The sequence below is a fragment of the Homalodisca vitripennis genome, chromosome 4, assembly GCF_021130785.1.
Source record: "Homalodisca vitripennis isolate AUS2020 chromosome 4, UT_GWSS_2.1, whole genome shotgun sequence".
In the NCBI taxonomy this organism is placed as follows: domain Eukaryota; kingdom Metazoa; phylum Arthropoda; class Insecta; order Hemiptera; family Cicadellidae; genus Homalodisca; species Homalodisca vitripennis.
In genome coordinates this window covers 61,550,285-61,569,568 of record NC_060210.1, presented here as the reverse complement: position 1 = coordinate 61,569,568, position 19,284 = coordinate 61,550,285, and the positions used below count along the sequence as shown (strand labels likewise).

Genomic DNA, 19,284 nt, shown 5'->3' with positions numbered 1-19,284 from the left:
CCACTTACAAAATCTCGGTTGAATACAGAGTGTCCACAAAGTCATGTCACACTTTTAATAATTGATTATAGCTACTCTATTAATAACCGCGTATAAGAAACAGATATAAATTAAAACAATTGCTTATACAGCTTTGTTTCAATTAGGTAAGTTGATCTAATCTGTTCTCATCTGTGGCTAACGTTTTACGAAAACAGCCGTAATGCCAACTTTGTAATGAAAAATTTCATTATATTTTGTGGCTAGCAAAGTTCTATACTGTAGGTTCAGTGCAGAATGAGAATCGTTGAGTGTATCATGAAACCCCATTTGACAGACGCATCGTTCATTGATGGGATCAGTCGTTTAAGGAAACAGACAACTTATTGGACAAAATGCTTACAGGTAAGCTATCAACATGATGTAGATCGTGAAATATATTTTCTACAATTACTTTGAGTTTTTTTTTTGCAAAGTTTAACAGAGAATTAGAAAAACTGCTACCAAACTGTTAAAGAACACATTCTTTTACATGCTTTTACTGGTTGTGATACTACTGCTGTGTTTTTCAATAAAGGAATAATTTACTTTGCCAGAAGTTTTGAGAAACGAAATGATTCACACGAATTAGCAGAATATATATATATATATATATATATATATATATATATATATATATATATATATATATATATTATATATATATATATACTGTATTCTGTATATATATATATATATTCATATTCATATTCTATATACTGTATAGTACCTGCCGCTCCGCTCACCCCTTCACGTTTTACTACCTGTCCAAGATCGCTACTGCCCTTGCTTGATATAGACAGGTATCTTTAATTTACACAGTTATAATTAACTTCCTTAGTTATAGTTATAATTATCTGATGTTCCTGTATATCTATTTAGTTCAAAATTCCACATATAAATTAAAAATAACTATTTAAAACACAACTATATGAAAACATTTATTTTTCAAATAATAATTTGTTTAAACAATGAACAAATAGAATGCACAAAACATTTTTGGTAAATTGCAATTTATAGTTTAAAAAATCCCGCGTTGATCGTTAAATTTATTCACTGTAATTGCATTCCGAGGTTTTAACGTTTTCAACGATCCAGGCACTCCAGTACCAGCTGATTTACTGACTATGTAAAGAAGCCATGATTGTATATGCAGTGGCAAGGAAACGCTGAGCGCATGCGCGTGCGCGAGTCAGTGTCAGTAGTTCGCAGATAACGTGTAAATAACTCCGCTACGAAACCATTCTCATTGATGGTAAGTTTGGAAACTAAGTATACTACTTTCAAGAACTACACGATGAAAAAAATTCATTACCTTGTTTCCAACCAATAATTACATTTTCTAAAATGAAAATGGGACATTTTGAGTTAACAATCAACATTTTCAGTTCTTTTCAATATTTGGATACTGTAGTTTAAGAACATTTACATGTTTTTTACCATTTTATAATTATAGACTAAAACTGTTCCCTCCTCCCAAATAAGTGGTTTTTGTATTACAAATTTAAAACGAATTTTTTATTACTGAGCCATCAGTTACGTATATATGTCTTATATTGTTATTAGTATATTTATATACCAGTTATTTAACTATTTTCATACGAGGGTGCTTCTTTCCCTCCAGTATTTTCTGCTAGATACACTACTACATCATTTAAAGATGGTGTTGACCAGACAATAGAAGGAGGTGGTGGGGAGGTGCAGTAGTCTGTGGTAAAGTTATCTCATCAGCAGACTTGGTGTGTGCAGTACAGTCAGGTCCTCCTGTACATTACAGTGTCTATATGTATACTCTGGTAGGTAAGTTATTTATTGTATTTTCTTCACTGTTATTTATCTCCTGCAAGTTGTTCTATATAAAAAGTTAGTCTTGGACAATTACTGAAAAGAATTATTATGAAGTACTTTTAAATAGTACTTTAACTTATATATGTGGGTCCTTGCTCTTAAACCACAAAATCAAAATCACCAGAAAATTCATGCATGAAAAACTTTTCAGATTGAGGGAATTTTTTCGGGGACAACAGGTCCCTTTTATTTTACTGTTAAAATATCAATTATACCTTTTTAATGTTTTGGACAAATTAAAAAAGTAAATCTAACCAAAATAAAAAAGTTTGTATTTTTGTGTTGATGGATCCATTCCAGTTGTAACCAAACTTATGGACAGTTTTGGCCAAATATGACATGCATAACAATTAATAAATACTCAAGTATATTTTTGTTTAAGATTCATTGGCAAAGAATAATTTCTAAAATTGCTCTAACAGTCTTGATTATAATTTGTAATATTAAAAGTGTATGAGATGTTTGACTAAATGTTGCAAACTGAATCCTAAAAAAAAACATTTTTTAATTACAAAAATTTTACATTTAATTCACGAGGAAACTTTTTTTGTATTTAGGGACTTTTTACTAAATGTTATATTTTCTGTATTTACATGTGTTTGCAAAAATTGGTGATGCTATTTGGTAACAGCTAATTCTTACATACTTTTGTGTGAATGATTGAGGATTTTCACAAAAACTTGGTCAATGGTTCAAAACGGATATTTTATTGTAAATAAAAATCTATATTTATACATTCGTAATACGCTTTCCCTACTACACTTCGTATATCCGGCAAGTAAAATTCTGTTTTTTAGGAATCCACGGACGTTTCTTTAGCTGAAAAGAATATAAAAGGCAATGAAATAGGGAGATTGTGGAGCAAATTATTAAATATAGGTGAAAAGAGTATTGAAATATCTTTTACACTTAATTTCACGATATTTCGTGGCAAAATTCCAACTCATTAACCGAGACTATGTCCACCTAAAGATGTTACATTTGTGGAGCTCTTTAAAATGAATTTGACCGTCTTGTTAAAATGCCAGTAAAATATAAATAAAATAAGGCCTCAATTTGGCTTTTCTGTACTGCACTGTAATCCACTGAGTGCCATCTTCACGTTGGTTGTTAACTTCCAATAAAAAAATGACAGGTGTGGTCTGAAGATAATGAAGTAGTAGTCTAAAATAAGATAAAAAATATAGAGATTAATTCAGAGATAAAACGTGGTCGATTGTCGATTGTTCGAAGCCAGAGTTCTAGAACAGTTCTAGACCAGTTCTAGTTCTAGACCAATTTGTTTTGAGAAATAATTGGCGTTAATGAAGAGTTAATTACCAGAGTATAAACAGTTTTAATAATAATTTGAAGTAGTTTCGACGTAATAACAACACATTCAGAGTTGATACATAAAAGATATTCGTAAGTTTTATATCCATGGTTCTACATGCATCCAATCATTCATAAAAAATCGATTTATGGGCCTGAGATGATTTCTGCCGCTTTTCTTTGAATTAAGCAGCTTTCAAAAGAAGCTATTAACACGTCAGATCCTTTAATAATAAGATATATATATATATATATTATATATATATATATATATATATATATATATATCTCAACAATATTTTAAGGAGATGTTTGAAATGATTATTCCAGATGGTGTACCCATGTCTGACGCAAAAACTGAAAAAAAACAAGCCTGATGAGAGTTCACTATTTGAATCGAATGACCAAACTGTATGTAAATTCCAAAAGTTTGAAATATTGTTAAGTATCATTAATGATGACTAATGTAATTATTTATTGCCTAAATGGTGTTTATTTCCTTTCCTTAATCATGTAAAATAATTTCAAATTACATAGTAATATAAATTGTTGCATATGGATTTATGCCGACTTTGAGAGTGTTTTGATTCATTCACTGTGCGTCACCTGATACTGAGAATCAGCTGATACGACAATGTTGCAATGCCGCCAGGTGAGGGGGGAAGTGGGGTGAGGTAACTGACCATACTGTCAGGCTTGCAATGATGTGTCCTGTGCTATAATGAATCATACACCAACTATAGGCAACAAACTGAAGCATTGAAGTAATGTACTTTGTATGGATATATGGATAGTAGAACATTTTTTTCACATTGTTTATCCATTTAACCAGTTTAAATACTCACTCTTAATAACCATGTGTTTTTCTTCATATCTCAAAAACGAACTCGTCCATAAACTTAAAATAAAATTGTGCACTAAGCTCTATTTCTATATGAGGAAAATTTTCATTATGGTGCATATCCGCCATGGAATATTGCTAAGCGTTAGCGAATAATTTTCATTAGCCTTACGAGTAACCATGATGGCAAAGAAAAAAATATAACAATACATAAATTTGTAAACAATCTCAGTATAATCACAGCCATGCAAGGTTTTAACATGTGACATATTAACACATGTAGCCTATTTATTCCAAGACATCCGACATTATTCAATGGTAATTGATGTGCAGACATTTATTGTTTAAGAACTGCTATGAAACAATTTAATGAACAAAAATATGAATTTATCATGTCGTAAGATATCTCACACCAGATTTGATATGTAGACTTAAAATTGTGCGTGCAACATCATTTCTACATGAACAAGAATAAGTTTATCATGTTAAAGTGTTGCATGTTTAACCATAGAATTTGGTTGATAGTCATTGAAGCCACCCAATAGGTTGACACGATTTCTCTATTATTTGCCGACGGATGTAAAACTTTCTCGCCGTATGATTGTCGGTCTAAAGTTTGCTGACAAGTGGTGTGGCGTACTTTTACCTTGCAATATTACGTAATACAGTGGCTAAGTTATTTTTATCTTAAGTCTCGACTGTACTGGCCGCCATGGATCGCGGCATCTTAATTTTAACCCCTTAGTAACAGTATTAACCTCAAACACAGTTAAGCCTTTATTTTTAATCGTAATAATTTGGGAGTTGACACGCATCGTGATAAAACTCAGTGTTCTTCATATAGAAATGGAGCTTCATGCACAATTTAAAGTCTATAGATCAGTTCATTTTCGAGATATGTAAAAACATTATAGATAAATGTTGGAAATATGAATTTAAACTGGTTAAATTGTCAAACCATCTGAAAATAAAAATTGTCTATCAATCTTTGAAATCTAACATTGTTTTAATTAAGTAACGCTCAAGGTTGCTAGGCAGATGTATTGTTTAGGGCAACAAAATAAGGACACCTTTGTGTACTTAAAGCGAAAAGGTCTTCTGCATGGTTTTTGGAGTAGGAATCGCCTTATTCCTAGATTTCAAGGAAGGAAGGGGAGATTAGCATTGTTCGGGTATCTGACATAGCAGACAGGGAAGGAAGATCTCTGCCACGTTTAGGCTTTAGCACTAAGGAAAGTTCCCCACCCACTAAAAAAGTAAACCCTCTTATTTTCCTATATTCCATGTAGGTTTTATTTTATGCATTACTTTAAGGCTCGTCCTAATTCTTAGTATGTATCATTCTTGTATGCATGCATTCAAATGTGTTTTTGTGAAATTTGAATTTTTTGTAGTTCATTATTTGACGTTAAGGGATGCAGAGGACTTCATAGTCCTAACTTCACATTTAATAAAGTCACTTTTCTTTTAATTCAATTTTTTATATAATTTTGGTTAAAATAAACTATAAACATTTGTTTTTAGTAGTATGAAGAAAAACTATAGGATGCTTACAAAATTTGCTAACAAAAAAAAATTAGGAATCCAATGCTCAAAAATGTGGTGTAAATGGTAACCAAAGAAAGTTATTTAATGCCTTTTGAGCCAGAAGAGCTCAGCCTTAAATAAAAACCACCAAGGATATCTGTCGTGAATCCATAGAATTTGGCATATAGTTCAATAAGGGGGAGTCTCTGGGCATGTCAAATTCAAGTTTGTAGGCTTTGGATTCTTATGAATACATATTTTCAAATATCTATGAAGTCTAGGCGGTCAATAGTGAGCTCCTAGAAGTTCCAAACGGCAGGAACTTCCTGAGAATAGTAGTTTCGGATATTGGATCTTCAGAGTCTCGAAGCTTCTAAAGCCTTCTAACTCTTCCACAGGTCTCGAGCTAACACAAGTGTGGGAACAATAGCGTGGAATTCCCAGAGATTAGGAGGTTACAATGACCGAAATCTCCCAGAGACAGGTAATCTCACTGTCCAGAATCTTCAGAAGTTGGAAGTTCCAGAAGCCTGCTAACAGGACGACCAATGACCAAATCTCTCAGACACTGTAATATACCTACAAAATTTAAAAGTTAGATTCTTCTAGAGGTCAGGTACTTCCAAAGGTGCACCCAGAGGCAGATGTATCCCAGAAGCTTAGAACTCTCTTAACTGAAACTTGCAACGTACTGATCATGAGTAAGTGAAATCTCCAAGAAGTCTACTTTCAGTTTTTTCATAGGCTGAAATAATTAGATATTGGAAACTGAGAGAACCATGATAAAGAGGTACTAGAGGATGGAGATTTAGGCATCTTGGATTTGGCTCTTGGGCATCCAGAGATTGTTCCAGAGGTTGTTTACTGAACGATCACAAATCAGATTGTTAATCTGTGCCAGAAGTTTCAAAATTCCAAACTATATGATTTTGATGGAAATCTTCATTATTCCTAAGGCCGTTGAGCTAAGCGATTTTCAATAATTTTTCCATGCTTGATTTTGTTATTGTAAAAGAGCGGAAAAAATTGAATTCTGTTTTCTTTAAGTGGCTGCTGTTATTGTATATGTATCACTGTGAAGAATGGTCATTGTCTTATTGGCTCGGATACATCGACTTTGCCTCTATAAAACAATGCATCGGAGCACAATACAGAGCATAAATAAATGCAAGAAGCTGTAGTGGGTATAATTCTTACACCAGTAATTATTTAATTTTTTTAATGAGCTAATATTGATTAAAATGTTTTAATTACTTGTTTCTAATTACGTACATTGAGTCAGTAGACAACATGAAGCTAAAAAAGTGTCAAGGGAAAAGATAGTGTAATTTTATTAATAATGAGATAGATATAAATAACAACATGATCATGAATTTAAGACCAAATCACATCAGGTTTCTAGAAAATATTTGAGTTGCATAACAGATGAATAAATCTCATAAAATGGTGAAAATTTTCAAAATATAAACAAAATTTACAACAGTATTACCTGTGGCTACTAGAGAAATTAACAGTCAAAGAGTTAGGGTATCAAAATAGCTGAAGCACTTGACAGTCTCTTTACATATACCTTTATCATATCAATTTAGTAGGTCAGACTTCTTGTTATAAATGAGATAATTGAAAGTGATATCATGGGTCAGTTCAAAATTAAATACCAATCTAACATGAGTAGTAAACAAATAATTAGTTTTGTTTCAAACACATATGGGAATCAAGTGAAATTACGAGCATTATTTAAGCTATTCTAAAAACTAATTATCCATATTTTGTACTTATAATAATTATTACCCATGCAGTACTTTTTTTTAATAATTAAAATTGGCAAAAGACGAACTTGGAGGAGATACCCGAGTTTGGACGTTAACCATAAAATAAGTATATGAAAATTTGTTTTTAAAATGTTAACTTTTACTCTTAACCGGGTGGTTAAAACATTCGGTATTGGTGACTGATGGTTTGCGCGTTACACTAGGCCGGCCACGATAAATACAAAACCCTGCTCAATTAAGTATGTGTTAAAGACTAAACTTGTTATTATTCTGGAGTTATTATTTGTAAATAACGTGTCCACATGCAAATAAACGTTAGTTTAGCTCCACAGGTTGGTTAGTGGTTAAGCAGTTATTTTACTAGCGAGTTTATTCCTTTTCTTGCCAGCATATGAGTCACAGGTATTATATGTATAATTTTTGATCCGGGAGAAGGCACTCGCCCAGCCCCCTCATTTGATGATCATGCGTTTACAAAGCAGAGACAAGTATTACAAGTCTCATTGTATTATTGGCGTCTATTATAAAATCTGTGGTTTCTGGTTTAAAGAAACCTCAGAGACTAAGGTCATTTTAGCCAAGCGGGAATTCCAAGTACGTCAAGTCCGCTGATAAGATAACCAGCCACTTCCTATGACTGTCACTAGATGGTTTACTATCAGTGTTAAATTCCTTACAGCAAATCAGTGCCCAGTTTTAAAACGAAAATCCACGACATACTTTGGTTTTCATCCTCATACAGATGCAATTATGTTTTACAAACTGCAATACCGTGATAGACTCCTAAAATGTGTAATAGTTGCATTGCATATTAGGCTGTTTACAATGTATAATTTAATGATAATTTTGTAATGTTTTGGAGTGATTTTGTTATTTTCATAACTTTTTATGTTTTGCTCTTGATTAAAGAAACTTCAAAATTAGAGTAAATATTCCAAAATAATATTCACATTTGTTTTTATGAGTATGAGTATAACAAGAATGCAAAATAAATTAAAAAAACAAAAACCACAATTCCATACAAATTCACTCATTAAAATTTTCTTGTCGCTTGATATCATATTTTCTTGAGTATTTATTCAATATTTCGTAATGGGGTCAGTAAAGTTGTAGAAAAAAAATAGTAACTTTATAATATTTAATGTTGTAATAATATTTACATTGTTAAAACAACACTGAAACATTTTATTAAACCATTAATAATTGAATTGATAAGTTTAGTTATACAATTACGTATTCTACGAACCTTTGCATTTCCATGAGAGCAGATGTTGCATTTGCCTGTTGGAGTTTTACCATTTGTTTTTTATCGAACAGACCCAATACTGAAGGTTCTAATTTTTCAGCCTTCTTTTTGGAAGATTCAACTGGTGCAAGGTCACTTTCTCTTTGATCACATTGTGTTCTGTCTTATTTATAAAACAGGTGTGTTAAAAGCTTAGTAACAGTGCCTTTGACCTTTTCAATAGCTGTTGGTGACGTAATGGCATGTTGTTTGAAGCGAGGGTCCAAAAAGGTACAAATCCCAGCTGTTTCACGTTTCTCAGCCTAGTAGCAATTCAATTATGGAGACTTGTTACCATATCCAGTACATCCAAATGGTAGGGTTCCTCTGTCAATATTGGCATACGTGACTGATGCCTGATGTTAGACAATTATCTGGCTTCCCGTTACAAAGTGTTCACCACTTAATTTACTAGTGATACTCTCGAAAGGTTCCAGAGCTATGACTATTTCAAAGTATATTTTTTTCGAGGGGTAAATTCAAGTCATTTAAAGCTAAAGAAGTTTTTACTCTATCTTGCAACCAACTAAGCGTTGCAACATTAGGAAAGAAGTTGAGTTCCAACGTCTTGAATACTTTGGACTGTTGTTGCCAGAACCCTTTTGACACATCATCAGGTTTTCCATTGCAAGATTGCTATGTTTAAAATAAACTTACAATAATATGTATAGCCTTGTCTTGTACAAAACTAACGATATTGAGAGCATCTTGTACAATAAGATTTATTGTATGGGTATAACACCCAAAATGGATCCAGTTGAGCTTACTTACTACCTCAACAATATATGAAGCATTGTCGCTTACTACGAGGCGCTTTTTCGTATGGGTTGTAACTATCAGTGGTGCTGCAAGATGGTTTTTGACAAATTTTAAATTGTGTAGGATACCTCAATAGGCAAACAAAAGAACTGACTCGAGTTCATAATCATCACTCATGAAATGCGCTGTCGATGCCAAATTGCTCTCCATATTTGACGAGCTCCAACCGTCTGTTGTTAAATAAACACGTTCTGCTGTTGTCATCATCATGTAAAATTGCTTTTAAAGAATTGAATCTCTCAACGCTACCGTTACTGTATATATTTGAAACAATAATGTTTGCAAAATTTAACAGTGTAGCAGTTACTGATGGATCCGCAATACACGAGCACAACACCCGGGCTCGAGTAAACCTCCGCCAAACTCCACACCAGACCGTTTGGGCGGCGAGTTTACCGCACAATGTCGGTGCCAGGTGCTTTTGGAGACTTTCTGAACCGCTGAAGTGCATCCAAAGTAAGGAACAATTTAAAAGAAAACTAAAGGAGCATTTAGTGGCGGGTTGTTTTTACACGGTGGGAGAGTTTCTAGTATAATAATGTTTTTGTTTTTTTTTGTTTAGTTTTTCTTGCATTATCAGTTGGAATTGTAAACTTCTTTTTAATCGGGCATAAACTAATAATTGTGAAGTTGTGTCTCGTTTTACATTTTTAGTTTTTTTTTTTACAATAATTATGTAGACTAATTAAAAAAAATATAATATTTACTGTTGCATAACCATTGTATTCTTATTGGTTAATTTTATAAGCTATGTGTATACAGGATGTACTTGACTCTATCATACAACAAAAGTTGTCTTAAGACATTAAACGAATTTGAATCTTGTCCAGCACTTCAATTTTGCAGGCTTCATAAGCTGCAGGTATGTAGCGGTTTGCAATAACTTTTCTACTAGGCAATTCATAAGATGGGTTGAGCGCTTTACTATAACCTTTAAAGCCAGCATCATTTACAATCTAAAAAAGTTAATAGTCTTTGGTTAAAAGCTTTAATAAATTATGATAAATGTTTTTCTTTTCAGAGATTCTCACTTTTTTTGTACGAATGATTTAACTGATGATTGACTTTTAGGCTGAAAGTCAGTTGAGCCAGATTTACTGGTATTATCGACACCAGGCAGACATTTATTTGTTGACTGCAAATCATCACCACAATCAACATTCTGTTTTCGAATATCTGCAGACTGAATAGACATACTTTTTGGTACCATTGTTTTGGAACTAAAAAGTGAACAAAAAACGTGGAATAATAATATTACAATCATAAATTGTGCACCTTCACTCAACACACATATCATAACTCATTCATTCGATTCAAGTATCAACAAGCCTGTGGTGACTAATGCCTAGCTTCCTCCACCACACATCACCCAGACGCCAGTCATCGGTTTGGCGGTCGGTTGTCGGTGGAAGTTCAACATTACTGGTTTTTCTGCATCAGATGTGTAGCGCGTTATTTACAGAGTCACAACTAATGCGAAACATCAGATGTTTTCGGCACATGATTAGGGATGGCCGAAAACGACATATGATGTCGTTTAGTTGTTACTCTGTAAGTAATGCGCTACATACATACTTATATATATATATATATATATATATATATATATATATATATAAAATTGTATAAATGGCAATAGCCTTATTTAATTTCAATAAACATTGAATCGCAAAAAGTACTTGCTCCGCCGGGAGTCGAACCGGGATCTCTCACTTGCCGGGTGAATGTGCCACCATTACATCACAGATCGCTTACTTTTTCCGATTCAATTATTTTGTATTTGGCCGTATCTGTCACATATGCGTTTAAATAAGCAAACTAACATATGATCGGAAGGCCAAATACCTGACAAACGACTTTTATTTACATTAAATTGTATAAATGCCAATAGCCTTATTTATACAATAGCAGAGCGATTCAATGTTTATTGAAATTATACATATATATATATATATATATATATATATATATATATATATATATATTTCTTCGAAAGTTGTATGTTCGCTAACGCTCAGCTAAATCCCATGGATATGGGGTTTATCCCAGTTCGTTTCCCGTCATTACTGGAGTTGTGAAAATAACCCAACTAAAAGTTTGTCTGAAACCTTTTTTATACCTACAATGTATTCATTCATTAACCAGTACAGACGTATCCACGAGGGGGGGGAGTTTGGAGTTTGTAACCACCCAGAGATAAAAATATTCTATGTATATTTTAAACATATGTTAAACTAAAATGATATTCTTTAGTCGAACTATACCAGTTTCAACATAGTTCAGTTTAGTTTTTATTTGTTTAGATATTTTATCTATGGGCTGATAAAAGCTGACAGATATTACAACACAAAACTTACGTTTTGTATTTTTTCGGTATGAGGGGTCCATTTGCGACCCTTAAGAAATAATATAAAATCAAGCCTTTTTCGCACACTTCCTACGCTTCAAATGAGAGAGACGGATATGAAACACTTTGAACAACTAATCTGTAATAGACTTAAAACCATTATTATCTCTATCGCTGTAGACGATCGTTCCGTAATAGCGAATTTTTAAATAATAATTGCCGACAGTGATAAAAGTAACGGAAAAAAGGTGCACTTTTACGTTGCCGATTGTACTATTATAAAATATTTTATTTCTTTCGCTATAACTGTTACAGTTCTTTGTAAGGTTTTACAAAAATTTTCAAACTATGGTAAACAGTTCTACAACTAATCTTAAGAGCAAGATATAGGCCTTTATAAGAATTATACGTTTATCAAAACATGTTTTTATAGTTCACCTATCTATTGCAATAAAATGACTGCTGATATATCGGAAGTTATTCAATGATGTGTCTAATTGATTTTATAACCACTTTTAATAATCAAAGCTTCACAAAAACTGTATGCACACAATAAAAGTAAGACATTTCTCTACTTTTATTGTGTGCATCCCTTAAATAATGTTTCATTTAAGGTTCGTATTCCTTAAAAGATTTGTTTTATACATTATACATTTATACATTGTTTTTGTGTATATCGATTACAGGAATAAAATAAAAATAAACAATAATAATAACAATGTTTTATTAACAAGTGCAAACCAAGTACTATTGTACTCAAAATATTATTTTCAAAGAATGATTTTTTACTTCAGTAATATATTCCATCGTATTTGCTATATTATATGAATTTAAATCATTCATACGGTTGAGGCGTGCTGTGGTGGGGGGTGGGGGGTTATTTTAGTTATTTCTGAGGTCCGACGTTAGGGCGGAGTGACGTAACTTTAATTGTTCCTGTTAAAATATTTACCAGCTGAACCATTACTCCATCGAGAATGAAAAGACTTCTTTTCTGTGTTAGTCTGTCTGTCTATCTGTCTTCAGGTCGTTAAGATAATGGAATAAGCTACAAGTCTTCGAAATTCTGCATGAAATCCCAGTGAGGCCTGGTGCGCACCATATAATGTAGGTACTCCTACCCTGTATACTAATATATAACAATGTAAAATATAACAGAATGATCACACTGTAGCAAAATGTCTTAGTGCGGTTAGCAAAATTAGTAATTAAATAGCAAAATTACTTTTGCGGTTTCTCTGGGCTATTCAGTTTTATTATTTGATCAACAAACGGACATATAGGGGAGGAAGGAGGAAGATGCAAAAGGAACAAGGGTTTAAAGAAATAAGGTGAACAAGGTTTCTGTGTTAGCTCATGCTGTTTATAATAACTTACTTTTAAATATGTCATTAGAGTATCGACATATTTTGGCCTCATTAAAAAGAGTATTTCAGTCATCTGATTGATGTTAAACCAAAACTGGTAGAACCAGTAATGCGCGTCCACAGACGAGTGAGGCTAAAGTTTAACCAATCAGCGACCAGAATGACTAAACCAAAACAGGCAGAACCAGTAATGCGCACCCACAGACGAGTGAGGCTAAAGCTTAAACAATCAGCGACCAGAATGACTAAACGAAAACTGGTAGAACCAGTAATGTGCGTCCACAGATGAGAGAGGTTAAAGTTTAACCAATCAGCGACCAGAATAACTAAACGAAAGCTGGTAGAACCAGTAATGTGCGTCTACAGATGAGTGATGCTGAAGCTTAATCAATCAGCGACCAGAATGAATAAACGAAAACTGTTTAGAACCAGTAATTTGCGTCCACAGATAAGTGAGGCTAAAGTTTACCAATCAGCGACCAGAATGACTAAACCAAAACAGGCAGAACCAGTAATGTGCGTCCTCAAATGAGTGATGCTGAAGCTTAACCATCAGTGATCGGAATAACTTCTTTATCATGGGTTGTTAGGTTGCAGATAATCTGATATCTTCATTGCCCGATTTTAATGTTTTTTTACTATCGCTTGTTTGTTCAATCATGTTTTTAAAGCACGCCCTTCACTCACGTGCAGAGGAGCATTACTTTCAGTTTCGGTTGAGAATTTGTTGGCTGAAAGTGGGTTTCCACAACGATGCCGAAATATTCCTATATATCAATTATGTTAACAACTTTTTCGACGCAGTGTGAAATGGATAATAAGTTAGACGATAGTCAAAACGAGGTAGTGCCAAAGCCAATAAACTAAGATTTTGTTATATTTATTCAATAAAACTTGTACGGTATGCTCCAGGATGTTGCTGACACCGCTACTAGTGGTGGCAACTTGTGTCACTGAGGCATTCATCTGGAAAACTTGGGCAGCGCCATTTAATTTCCGAGAAAAATGTCAACTGATGCATTTGGACAGCAAATTCTTTGCAACCTGCAATGGGAAAAGGGTTGAGGGAAAGGTTTGTACATAACAGGACAATTAGCTATCTTTCGTTATGTTAGATCATCAATCAATTGATTCTGTTGCGTAATAAACTTTTAAATATTAATGTTGGATAAACTGTGTATCTGATATCCCACTATTTTGTATTATCTGATTAATATGTTAAATGGTGAATAGTCAGCTGTGTAAAAAACCTTAACACAATGTTACACTTCAAACCCTTTTTGCACGTTTTTCCTTTTGATTATAATTTTCAGTTTTGGTTATAGAACTACGGAAGATGTGTAATTTTAAAGTTATTCCTAATAGGTATTCAAACTCCTTTTATTTCATATTTTGAACACTCAAACGATGAAGTACAAAAAGTTTGTTTTATTTCCGAATTACAAACAGAAAGTGTTTTAATGTGTATTAATAGTATCCTTAAAATGAGAAATCTCCAATTCACTGATTGAAAAGTAAGTGTGAAAGTGACGAAGATTTAACACTGTTTTTATTGAGTTGAAATCAAGACGGCACCCATTAGGATGATTGTTAAAGAATTTGGTTATGAAGAATTCGAGCCTAATTTGTATTTTTCAATTAAAATAAATAAATACAAATTTTATTCCTTCCAATTATTGTAGATTATAGCTTATACAACTCTCAAGTAACTGGGCAGTACTTTTAAAACCTATGACATGAATTGGCTTAAAGTCTGCAAAGAAAAATGCACGTAGTTGTGCAAAATGACAGTATTAAACATATTTCTAAATCCGCACAACTTTTTATCAATTAAATAGACCAAAGTTGTTTTTACACAAGTATATGCTTATTGTATCACAGCCTTAGGTAGGAATTTAAGATGTGAATTTATTTGTTATATCCAGTTATGAAATCTCACAAACATGAATTGACAAGCACAATAAACATGCATTCTTGTTACTACTTGAGGACGCACCAAGGTTACTTTTCTCGGCTCTGAAGACTATTGCGATAAGAGAAGAGATTAATTGTTTTTTTTTCACATTAAATTTTCAGTTAAAATTATTGTAATTATAGAAAATACAGAATTAAATACCTTAAACTTTGCAATAATTCATATAACCTCATAATTTTGTATTGGAAAGGGTTCTGTTCTCCAATTTCAAGATACTGCTCATCTAAAAAAAAACTAATATCATAAAATAATGAAATCATAAAAGCAATTTGGTTTATTAGGGTTTTGAACTTAGATTCAATATTTTAAAATCGGTTCCAGAGACAGGTGTATTTTCTAATTACCATCCCTTGTCCTGTATAGGTACCAGTTAGAGTGGGTTGATTACAATAGCCTACCCCTGTTATATTGCAAGTAAATGCAGACGAAGCCGCAAACAACAACCAGTAACCTATATATTTTTAGGAATTTGTTCCATACACTAGGGTGTATAAGCTGCTAGACAATTATTTAATTTTCACTAAAACGTTTTCATCCTTCTAATCTCGGTTGTTTGTTTTTCCACCTCTGCAATCTAGGTTGATTATGCTCACACATTTGTAATATAGATTGATTGTGCTCACAAATTTGTGATCTAAGTTTATTGTATTCACACTATGTAATCTAAGTTGATTATGTTCACACCTTTATAATCTAGGTTGATTGTGCTCACAGATGTGTAAACTAAGTTGATTATGTTCACACATTTGTAATCTAGGCTGCTTGTGTTTCAGAGCGTGGATTTGAATGGACGTGCTACCGAGCATATGTCGGGAGTGAACTTAACTTCTTTCCAAAGTGTAACGTTTGACTCGTCGGTAAAACTACGTCGCATCAGCGTGTCAAAGACGTCTCAAGTCTCCCTGTTCTTGAGCAACCCACAGTTGACGGATCTACAGATTGACAATGTAGATGAGTTGACACTGAAGTACCAACACGAAAGGCAAACTCTGAAAATACCGTATATAGCGAATATGGCCTTAAACAACATCAATACTCTTCGCTTGATCGGCAATGCTCAGGAGTTTGTGTGGTCGATCAGGATAGTCAATCTGGTTAACGTGGGCGACATGGATCTCGGCTCTACCTTGTTGAAGATATTCGCAGAAAATGTTCTCATATCCAAAACAAAAGTAAGTACTTTATTGTTTAAATGAATTTACAAAAGTTAAAATCAAATTGAGTTTTTTTAGTAAAATTGTAAATTTACAAAATTTAGTAAATAAATATTATTGGTGAATTTCAAACAAAAAATAAGGGGTTTAAACTTCAAAATAAATATTTATTATCCTTTAAATTTCATAACAAGACAAAATATTTTGTTGTGTATTAGTATAAATAATATATATATGTATATATATATATATATATATATATATATATATATATATTAAATCAAAATAATGATTTAATTTTAAAATATGTGCAAAACTTTCGTATTCCATTACAATAAAAATTAATAAATATTACAATATAATTATAATGTATACATATTTAGTAGTTTTTTTATTTGTTTCTATGAAAATAAATATCAAAGATACTTTAAATTCTTTGTCTATAAAGCATATGTAAACATTTTTAAATCTTTCTTACAGCAAATAAATAATCCCGAATTAAAAAAAATAAATAGCGAAATGTCTCCTAAGTTTGCTTGTAACCTTTTAAATGTATAGTCTACGCAAATTGAGATGCGTCTTCAATGACGCTTTTCCAAATTCTATAGCACGACATTAACCATCCTAGGACATATTCTTGTGTATGTAGAAATTAAGTTTAACGCAAAATTTCAAGCCAATAGATGTAATATTTCTTATGATATCTTGCCACATACTGTATTCCATTTTTGTTCAATAATTAGGTTTCACAGTAGTGTTTAAATAATAACAGTTTCGATTAGCTAAATAATATTATACAACGCAAGATTGCGCTGAAATAAAATCTTGTCATCGAGTTTAAAAATGGACTCTTTTTTTTACTCTTTGATTGAAAGTAACATATTAAAATCTCAAATACTTAGGTTAAGTTTGGTTACATGTTAATTTATTCTGTTTTTTCTCGTTGTTATCATTGTTACCCATAAGACCAATGTAAAAATATTCACTAACGCTCAGCCAAATCACATGGAGTAACATGCACCATCATCGAACTCAGTGTTGCTAATTTATAAATATGGCTTGATGCAACATTTCAGGCCCATTGGTCAGTTCGTTTTCAAGATATCGTCCGGAAAGACAGATAGACAAACATACAGTAATACAAATATTCCAGCCCCACGAGTGATAGGTTTCGCTAAAGCTCACTATTAATTTATACGTATTACAGTATTTTCTGTATTTTTCAGATCCGTTTACACAACAAGGCATCGTTGGTATTCAATGCTTCTTCGATTGCCATAGACAATTCCGTCATATACATCCACGAGAATGGCTTCTTGAACGCGACAGTCAATCAAATTACTGTGAGGGATTCACACATAAACTTGGAGAGTGGATGTCTCAACTTGGTTAACGCGAGAGAGGCCTTATTTACAAAAAATTCCCTGCACGGATTCAACAACAGGCCTCTCATAGTTCACGACAACGCCGGTGTGAGATTTGAGGAAAATGACATCTTTACTCACGATATTGGCGGTGTTCTGCGTTTAAGCAATGGAAAAGTGATTTTCAGAGGTAACAATTTTGGCTGTTACGATTGCCTCGATAACAGGATTCTTTTAGACAGTGATCTTCAGGACTCTGGAGATGTGAACTACTGTTACACAAGCTGTAACCTCACGCTGAACACTTTCAAGAAGTATTTAGCTGACAGTTACTTTTGCACCGAGGGTGTACTCCATGTAGGTCAAGATCGGTTGTGTAATTCAAATATGAATTCTCCAAAAGCATTTGAATACTTTTACTTTCTTTGGTGGATCCCGATTGTATTAATTAATTTATTGTTGATTATTTGCCTGGTGTTCTGGATTTGTCGTACAAAAAAGAGGAAGAAACTGAAGGTGACAGCGTTAAACAATGTGAAGCCCCAGGAGCTGAGGCGCGAACCGCCCCATCAGATCGCATTTAATAACGTTTGCTACGACGATATCGATAGTTATTTAGATCATGGCTACGAACAAGTGGAACCTGTTACTTGTAGATAAACTGTGATATTTTTGTATTACTTTCAATGTGAATAGGCTACTTTAAATGTAAACTTATAGATAGCGTCTTATTAATAAAATTTAAAAAATATTTTAATTTTATTATTGCAAGTTTTTAAAACATTTTAACTCATAAAATCACAATATTACAATATTAATATACACGTATACATAATTCATATTGAAAAAAACTGAGATGTTATTTTCATACCATAATTAGAGTACACAGAAGTGAATACATACAACTCACAATATTCGTCCATCAGGAAACTGTTATTTGAATAACATATTTAACAGACAAAAGAAGGAATGCTGGAATTTTCAATAGAATGATAAATGTCTTTATTAAAATTATTAAGTTGTAGTTCTAATTTGACAACCATACCCCATTTTTTTAAATTTGATTAATCATACGCTTGAACATAAATACTATATTTTACATTTTTTTAACGTTGTTCAAATTTTGTTCTATTATCAGTCATGGTAGTCGAGTTTCATTTTTTTTTTTTAATTTAACTTCAATTTTGTTTGTAAATAGATTTCGAATATTATTTTCTTCTCTGTTTTGCTTTTACTAACATGAATGCTTTCACAAACGTTATTGATCATAATTAGTTTAAAAAAAATCACAAAACAGTTTGGTATTACCTTAATTTTTCACTTTAATTAGAACATTAGATTGAACTTCATAGTAGTTAATACATTCAATAGCGGAATATTAAAAAGTGCTACTCTGTATTGACCTTTATGATCAATGAATGTACAATACATATATTTATTTGTCAATGCCTCTTATATACATACACACATAATGATAGTACTAGGTTTTTATGAATAAATGAGGTTGTACGCTCTATGAAAGTATGGATCATAAGTACAAGTATTCAATCTGATTTGCCGGTAAAGTAATTTAATGACTAAATCTAATTCATAATTTAATTCATGTTATAAGAGTGTGCTATTTAAAATTTGTTTTACATAACCGCGTTTTATCTT

At 32.5% G+C, this 19,284-nt stretch overlaps 1 protein-coding gene across 8 annotated transcripts; it reads left to right on the top strand.

Annotated features, from left to right (window-relative positions):
• The first annotated feature begins 1,240 nt into the window (after window positions 1-1,240).
• On the top strand, window positions 1,241-18,642 carry LOC124359364. 8 transcript variants are annotated; one of them, XM_046812047.1, is made up of 5 exons: window positions 1,701-1,818; window positions 9,717-9,877; window positions 14,048-14,207; window positions 15,884-16,282; window positions 17,491-18,642. In XM_046812047.1, the coding sequence occupies exons 3-5, from the start codon at window positions 14,049-14,051 to the stop codon at window positions 18,286-18,288; spliced, it is 1,356 nt and encodes a 451-aa protein (XP_046668003.1). In that variant the 5' UTR covers window positions 1,701-1,818; window positions 9,717-9,877; window position 14,048; the 3' UTR covers window positions 18,289-18,642. The 8 variants fall into 8 exon arrangements, with proteins under 8 accessions (XP_046668006.1, XP_046668004.1, XP_046668002.1 ...); XM_046812049.1 differs by having other exon boundaries at window positions 1,713-1,814; XM_046812044.1 differs by lacking the exon at window positions 9,717-9,877 and adding an exon at window positions 3,508-3,588 and having other exon boundaries at window positions 1,749-1,814.
• Window positions 18,643-19,284: the final 642 nt, after the last annotated feature.

What these genes read in the sequence shown, in the direction of transcription:
- LOC124359364 (XM_046812044.1), top strand. Translation starts at nt 3,554, where the DNA reads ATGAGAGTTCACTATTTGAATCGAATGACCAAACT. An exon ending in TTGAATCGAATGACCAAACT is followed by an intron (nt 3,589 to 14,047) that starts GTATGTAAATTC and finishes GGTATGCTCCAG; the next exon opens with GATGTTGCTGACACCGCTAC. An exon ending in TTCTCATATCCAAAACAAAA is followed by an intron (nt 16,283 to 17,490) that starts GTAAGTACTTTA and finishes TGTATTTTTCAG; the next exon opens with ATCCGTTTACACAACAAGGC.